The sequence below is a fragment of the Talpa occidentalis genome, unplaced genomic scaffold (assembly GCF_014898055.3).
Source record: "Talpa occidentalis isolate TD23 unplaced genomic scaffold, MPIMG_talOcc4v2.1 talOcc4.11, whole genome shotgun sequence".
Taxonomy (NCBI): Eukaryota; Metazoa; Chordata; class Mammalia; order Eulipotyphla; family Talpidae; genus Talpa; species Talpa occidentalis.
The window spans coordinates 77,275,839-77,284,060 of NW_023601104.1; the positions used below are offsets into that span (position 1 = coordinate 77,275,839).

The 8,222-nt window shown below is 43.1% G+C and overlaps 1 protein-coding gene across 11 annotated transcripts in view; it reads left to right on the top strand.

Annotated features, from left to right (window-relative positions):
- The window catches only part of SIPA1L1 (signal induced proliferation associated 1 like 1), a 517,634-nt gene that overhangs the window by 261,100 nt on the left and 248,312 nt on the right, over positions 1 to 8,222 (top strand). For all 11 annotated transcript variants that reach the window (XM_054691354.1, XM_054691347.1, XM_037503618.2 and 8 more), the window contains one exon: positions 105 to 262. In XM_054691354.1, the coding sequence (XP_054547329.1) occupies positions 105 to 262 (158 nt within the window). The remainder of the gene's footprint in view (positions 1 to 104; positions 263 to 8,222) is intronic.

Here is an 8,222-nt window from a genome sequence, read left to right on the forward strand (position 1 = left end):
CCTCATATATACTGATTAACAATGAATGATTTAAAGTACATAAGGGAACGGGAAGGAAAGAATGAAGTATTACCATTCATGTTGTTTACTTATGTTTCTTTTAGCTCCTGCGGAAGAGGCACATTGGAAATGATATCGTAACCATCGTTTTCCAAGAGCCTGGAGCACAGCCATTCAGCCCCAAAAATATCCGCTCCCACTTCCAGCATGTTTTTGTCATTGTCCGGGCTCATAACCCCTGCACGGACAGTGTCTGTTACAGGTACGCTGCGCAGCCATGCCGGACAGTGCTGGCTGGTGGCCACACAGAGGGCCCCCTCCAGCTCTGCTTTCTGAAGTAGAAGTGGGAGGTCTGTAATTGATTTTTGTCTTTCCACGGTGCACATGGGTGACTGAGTTTACATGAAGACATGACCTGCTGATGCTGACGTTCTTAGACATGTCGGTTAGGTGCCTGCCGTTCCTCTGGCACCTCCTCCTTAGGTGGTGTCCTTCATCCTTACCATCCGGTCACCAGCTAGCTCAGCACTCATGTGGTAATTGTATGTACTTCTGGCAGGGCAGAAACAGAGAAGAATAATCATAATAAGTATGGGGAGAACTTTACTTTTTAATTATTATTTGAAAAACTCAAACTCTGGCTTAGGACTTACTTGAAAACTCTAACATTTATAACTGCATTTTTAAAGGCATTTGGTGGGATTGTTTCAGTGTCACTTGTTGACCTAGTCCCACAGGTGTCAGAATTTCAGCATCTATCTGCAGAGGTGTTGACAATGGTACTGCACAGGCAGGCTATTGAAGGGACAAGAGTCTGTGATGCTGGGTTGATATGATCTCGGTGCCCAGAAGATGTGTGAAGATAGTCTAGTGTTAGTAAAAGGTCCCTAGTATGAATCTCTCCTTGCACAATGTGAAATTTTATTATCTTTCCCTGCTTAAAATATGGAAGGTGAACCTTTGTTAATTTTCAATATTTATGTTTAAACTGATACAGCTTTAATATTTATGTTTAAACTGATATAGCTATCTGCCCACAGAGTCGCCAACACAAACTGATAATTGGTTCATCATGAGACCCACAACTGTCTAATTCTAGCTGTAATAAAGGTTAATTATAGGAGTGGAACAAGCAAGTTCAGGGAACAAGACAAGTAAAGGTTACTTGCACTACTGCTGACTTCCACTATCCTTGTGTTTTTCTTTTTTCTTTTTTTTTTTTTTTTTTTTATAAATTTTATTGTTATATTCCCCATACAATTGCCGCCCCCATTCTGCCCCCAATCCCTCCCCTCCCGCCCCCCGCCCCCTAAAAGTGTCTCTGGTTCATAGTTTTTTGTTGATTTTGATTTTCACTTTCTTATAGTTTTTCATTTTCCTGGTCCATTATTTAAGTTTTCTAGATTCCTGCTATGAGTGAGACCATCCGGTATTTTTCTTTTTCTTTTTGGCTTATTTCGCTGAGCATGATCCCTTCCAGCGCCATCCATGTTGCAGCAAATTGCATGTGTTTATCTTTTTTGAATGCTGAGTAATATTCCATGGTATATATGTACCACATCTTCTTGATCCAGTCATCTATTTTTGGGCATTTGGTTGTTTCCAAAGCTTAGCTATTGTAAACAGTGCTGCTATAAACATAGGGGTGCAGGTGTTCTTTGGAATTGATGTTTCTGTGTCCTTTGGGTAAATACCTAGGAGTGGAATTGCTGGGTCATATGGAAGCTCTATGTTTAGTAGGTCCAGAAATCTCCACACAGCTTTCCACAGTGGTTGGACCAGTTTGCACTCCCACCAACAGTGCAGAAGAGTTCCTTTTTCTCCACACCCTCGCCAACATTTGTTGTTGCTAGTTTTTTTAATATGTGCCATTCTCACTGGTGTGAGATGGTATCTCATGGTAGTTTTGATTTGCATTTCCCTGATGACAAGTGATGTTGAACATTTTTTCATATGCCTGTTGGCCATTTGCACTTCCTCTTCAGAGAAGTTTCTTTTAAGCTCTTCTGCCCATTTTTTGACTGGATTATTTTCTTTGTTGTTGTTGAGTCTCATCAGCTCTTTGCAGATTTTTGTGATCAGTCCTTTATCATTAGTGTTGGGTGCAAAAATGTTCTCCCAGTTGGTGGGGTTTCTCTTTGTTTTTGTTATTGTCTCTTTTGCTGTGCAAAAGCTCTTTAATTTGATATAGTCCCAGCTGTTTATCTTTGCCTTCACTATCACTGCTTTGGGTGATGTGTCTGTAAAGATGTCTTTGATGTGCAAATCACGTAGTGTTTCGCCTATATTTCCTTCTATATATTTTATGGTTTCAGGTCTTATGTCTAGTTCTTTAATCCATTTTGAGTTGATTTTTGTGTATGGTGTGAGGGGTGGTCAAGCTTCATCTTTTGCATGTAGCGACCCAGTTTTCCCAGCACCATTTATTGAACAAACTTTCTTTGCTCCAATGCATAGTCTTTGCTCCTTTGTCAAAGATTAGTTGACCATAAATCTGTGGGTTTATTTCTGGATTTTCTATTCGATTCCATTGGTCTGTATGTCTGTTCTTGTTCCAATACCATGCAGTTTTGATGATTTGGCTTGTGTAGTATAGTTTTGAAGTCTGGGAGTCTGATGCCTCCATTCCCTTCTTTTTTTTTCAGGAGAGCTTTGGCTATTCGGGTTTTTGTGATTCCATATGAATTTCATCAATAATTTTTCTATTTCTTTGAAGAATGACATTGAAATTTTGATTGGAATAGCATTGAATCTGTATATTGCTTTTGGAAGGATGGCCATTTTAATAATGTTTATTCTCCAATCCATGAGCAGGGGATGTCTCTCCATTTCTTTGTGTCTTCTTCTATTCTTTAACAGTGTTTTATAGTTTTCTTTGTATAGGTCCTTTACCTCTTTTGTTAGATTTATTCCCAAATATTTGATTTTTTTTGTTTCAATAACAAAAGGGATGGTCTTTTTCGATTTCTTCTTCTTCAGATTTATTGTTTGTGTATAGGAAGGCTACTGACTTTTGCGTGTTGATTTTGTATCCTGCCACTTTACTGAACTGATTGATGAGTTGAATTAGCTTTTCTGTGGAGTTTTTGGGGTTCTCTATGTATAATATCATATCGTCTGCAAATAGTGATAGTTTGACTTCTTCTTTTCCTATTTGGATTCCTTGGATGTCTTTCTCTTGTCTTATTGCCCTGGCTAGGACTTCCAGTATTATATTGAAAAGCAATGGTGAGAGTGGACATCCTTGTCTTGTTCCAGATCTTAATGGAATTGCTTTCAGCTTTTCACCATTGAGAATGATACTGGCTGTTGGCTTGTCATAGATGGCCTTTATGATGTTGAGGTATGTTCCTTGTATCCCAAGAACTTCAAGGGCTTTTATCATGAATGGGTGTTGCACTTTGTCGAAAGCTTTCTCAGCATCTATTGATATTATCATATGGTTTTTATATTTCTTTTTGTTGATGTGTTGGATAACGTTGATTGATTTCGGATGTTAAACCATCCTTGTGCCCCTGGAATGAATCCAACTTGGTCGTGGTGAATTATCCTATGGATACATTGTTGGATTCTGATAGCTAAAATTTTATTGAGGATTTTTGCATCAGTGTTCATTAGGGAGATTGGCCTGTAGTTTTCCTTTTTTGTGTTGTCCTTGTTCGGTTTTGGTATTAGTGTAATGTTGGCTTCATAGAACGTGTTTGGTATTGTCCCTTCCTTCTCAATTTTTTGGAAGAGTTTGTGAAGGATAGGCACTAATTCGTCTCTGAATTTGGTAGAATTCATTTGTAAATCCATCAGGTCCTGGGCTTTTGTTTTTGGGAGGTTTTGATTACCATTTCAATTTCGCTGCTTGTAATTGGTCTGTTTAGGTGTTCTATTTCTTCTTTATCTAGCTTTGGTGATTGTAGAGTTGTAGGAATTTGTCCATCTCCTCTAGATTGTTAAACTTGTTTCCATATAACTGTTCATAGTAGTTACTGATTATTCTTTTGATTTCTGCTGTGTCCGTTGTGATTTCTCCTCTTTCATTGATGATCCTGTTTATTTGTGCTTTCTCCCTTTTTTCCTTTGTGAGCTGGCTAGGGGTTTGTCTATTTTTATTGATTTTTTCAAAGAACCAGCTCTTGGTTTCATTGATCTTTTGGATTGTTTTTTTAGTTTCAATTTCATTTATTTCTGCTTTGGTTTTATTATTTCTTTTCTTCTACTGGTTTGGGGTTTTTTGTTGTTCTTTTTCTAGATCTTTGAGCTTCGAGATTAGGTTGTTTCTTTGAGTTCTTTCTTGTTTCTTGATGTGAGCTTCTATTGCTATATATTTTCCTCTTATTACTGCTTTTGCTGCATCCCATACATTTAGGATATTGGTGTCCTCCTTGTCGTTCAATTCAAAAAATTTTTAATTTCTTCTTTGATCTCCTCATTAGTCCAATGGTCTTCCAGTAGTGTGGTTTTTAATCTCCATGAGGTAGGAAAGTTCCTTGCCTTCTTTTTATGGTTTATTTCTAGTTTGATGCCTTCATGGTCAGAAAAGATGGTTGATATGATTTCAATCTTGGTGTATCTGTGATGTTTGTCTTGTGCCCCAGTATGTGATCGATCCTGGAGAATGATCCGTGTGCGCTTGAGAAAAAATGTTACTCCGTTTTTGGGGTTTAGTGTTCTATAGATGTCTGTTAACCCAATTGCTCTAGGTCTTTATTTAGAGCTTTGGTTTCTTTACTTATTTTTTGTCTTGTTGATCTATCCATTGTTGATAGTGGTGTGTTGAAGTCTCCCACTACGTATGTGTTTTCTCTGATGTCTGTTTTCAGAGAGGACAACAGTTGTCTGATATATTTTGGTGCTCCTTCGTTTGGTGAGTATATGTTAATGAGTGTTATTTCTTCTTGAAGTATTGTCCCCTTGATCATAATGTAGTGACCATTGGGGTCTCTTTTATCTTTTTTGAGTTTGAAATCTGTTTTATCTGATATATAGTATAGCTGTTCCTGCTTTCTTTTTTGGTCCATTTGCTTGTAGGATTGTTTTCCATCCTTTAACTTTGAGCCTATTTTTATCTTTTGTAGCTAAATGTGTTTCCTGGAGACAGCAAAAGGTTGGGTTTTGTTTCTTAATCCAGGCTGCAACTCTGTGTCTTTTTATTGAAGAGTTTAGTCCATTTACATTTAGAGTTAATATTGATATATTAGCATCTGTATTTGCCATTGTGTTTGTCTTCCTTTGATTTTATTTATTTATTCTTTTAATAACTTTTTTTTTTTTTTTGGCCTTCTTTCATTGTTATTCGTCGCTCTGAGGTTCTGGCTTTAGAACTCCTTGTAGTATTTTTTGGAGTGGGGGTTTAGTTGCAATGAAATTCCGGAGTTTCTGTTTTGTCTGGGAAGGTCCATATTCTTTCTTCAAAGAGGAAGGAGAGCTTTGCGGGATAGAGTATTCTTGGTTGGCATCTGTTTTCTTGGAGTCTGTTGACTATGTCCCTCCACCTCTCCTTGCCCGTAGTGTTCTTCGGAGAAGTCTGATGTCAGCCTGATTGGTTTTCCTTTGAATGTTATCTGTTTCTTCCCTCTTGCCAGCTTCATTATTTTTTCCTTGTCCTGGATTCTTGGGAGCTTTACTATTATGTGTCTTGCTGTATATTTTTCCTTTCGTCGTGGAAGTTTGGTGTTCTTCTTGCTTCTTGTATATCAATTTTCAGCTCCTTCTTCATTTGGAAGTTCTCTTCAATTATCTCTTTGAATATTTTCTCTGTTCCTACATCTCTCTCCTCTCCTTCTGGTATTCCTATAACTCTTATATTTCCTTTCCTCATGGAGTCGATAGTTCCCGAAGTCTTTCTTCGTTCTTTTTCCTTCGTACTTCTCTTTCCTTCTCTGTTTGGTTCTTTTTATTTCTGTGTCTTCAAGATTACTTATTCGTTCTTCCATTTCATCTATTCTGCTTTCATTGCTTTTCCCAGAATTCTTTAGTTCTTCCATTAATTCTTTGATCTCCTGCATTTCTTTTACTTCCCTCTTTAGGGACTCAATTCTTTTCTTCTGACCATTGTTTCCCTCTCTAGGGACTCAATTGCATTCTTCTGATCGTTGATTATTTTTCCCTTATCATTGTTTTCCTTTATGACTTCTGTCAGTTTTTTAATCACGGCAATTTTAAATTCTCTTCTGGAAGGCTCAGAATTCTTCCAATTATTGTCGTTGCAATCTGGGGCTGGCTTTCTTTTTGTGGTGTGCTTTTTCTCTGGAGAGTTGCTAGGTTGCGTGTGGTTCTTCTCCTCCCTACTGTCTGTTTTCTAATTTGCCGTATGCGTTGGGACACTGTGTTGTTGGGACTTGCCGGCATCTTGGGTGGGCTTCTCTGTTCCCCTCTGGTTCTTCCAGGAGTCATCTGTCAGTTTCAAGCAGCCTTTACTGGAGAAAGGTCCCTGTTCTAAAATGCCGATGTGGGACACACTCCCCTGTGCGCTGGTCTGCCCCGGCGGTGGGTTCCTGCTCCCCTCTGGCTTGGACTGCAGGCCAGAGGGGGTCTGGCGTGGGCGAACTTCCCCCGCTCACCTCTGGCTCCTGAGGAAGCCTTCTGCAGGTAGTCTTTTACTGAAGAAATGTCCCTGTTCTAAAATGGTGATGTGGGACACACTCCCTGCGCTTCTGGTCTCAGGCACACTATTCTGCGCGCCTGGTCTGCCCCGGCTGTGGGTGCTCGCTCTCCCTGTGGGCTCAGACTACTGTTCAGAAGGCCCGGTGTGGCTAACTCCCCAGCTGGCCACTAGCTCCTCAGTAGCCTGTGCTGGGTCAAGTCGCTAGGTGGCACCAGAGATCTCTCCTAGAGCCCTTGGGGAGCTGATTTTCCACCCCGTGGGACAGGGAGCAGAGCGGGGATGGTAGGGTACACCTCAACGGCTTTGGGGTGCTGTGTCTGCCTTGTGCCCACGTCGTGGGGAACCCACGCCCCTAATTTCGTGCCCCGGGTCTCAGTTCCAAAGCCCTCAGTTCCAGGACGCGGGCTGTAGCCCAGATCAGTGGCGCGGGAATGGCGCCTTTTGAATCCCGCTCCCCTGCCTGGGCGCCTTGTTCCTGCTCACTCAGGGAGGGCCTCCGCCCGGTCTCAGGTTCAAAGCCTCAGTTCCAGGACGCGGGCTGTAGCCCAGATCAGTGGCGCGGAATGGCGCCTTTGAATCCCCTCCCTGCTGGGCGCCCTTGTTCCTGCTCACTCAGGGAGGGCCTCCGCCTGTCTCAGTTCCCAAAGCCCTCAGTTCCAGGACGCGAGCTGTACCCAGATCAGTGGCGCGAATTGGGCGCCTTTTGAATCCCGCTCCCCTGCCTGGCGCCTTGTTCCTGCTCACTTCAGGGAGGCCTCCGCCCGGGTCTCAGTTCCAAAGCCCTCAGTTCAGGACGCGGGCTGTAGCCCCAGATTAGTGGGGCGGGAATGGCGCCTTTGAATCCCGCTCCCCCTGGCCTGGGCGCCCTTGTTCCTGCCTCACTCAGGGAGGGCCGGTCCCCCGGGTCTCAATTCCAAAAGCCCTCAGATTTCAAGACGCGGGCTGTAGCCCAGATCAGTGTGCCCGGAAATGGCGCCTTTTGAACTCCCGCTCCCCTGCCTGGGGCACTTGTTCCTGCTCACTCAGGAGGGCCTCCGCCGTCTCCCCGCAAGCCCTAGGTCGCAGGCGCAGGGCCCTGGGCAGCTGCAATCCGAGCGCCGCTTTCGCGCAAGCTTACCAGGCGGCTGGGGCTGTGTTGGTGCTGGGCTCCTCCTGGTGGGCGGGGCTCTCTTTACTGGCGCCTGGAGCTCACCTCCGCGGTGGATCCTGCAGGGTTCGCCTCAGCTCCCGTTCACGGGTGTGGTGCTGAATAGTTCCTTTCCACTCACAGTCCCACTTGCTGCATCCGTTTTTCTTGTTGGGCTTTTGGTTTGTTGTTTCCCTCGTCCTGCCGGTCGGAGAGTGCCGCCTCTGTGGGCGGGGAGGGGAGCAGGGTTCTGCGCTTCCCTCCCTTCTCGTCCTCTTTTATGGCAACTTTCTTCTTCGGGCAGTTTGCTGGAGTCGTCCGTTTATCTTCCCTGTCTCAGTTCTCACTGGGACCTGCCGCTTTTCCTCCCTATTAACTTTTTTTAATGGGAGATCTACTCGCAGCGTCTCCTCGCCGCCATGTTGCTCCGCCCATCCTATCCTTGTGTTTTTCACAGTAACTTTCTTTGCTGATCTGATCTCATTGTAATCCCAGTAC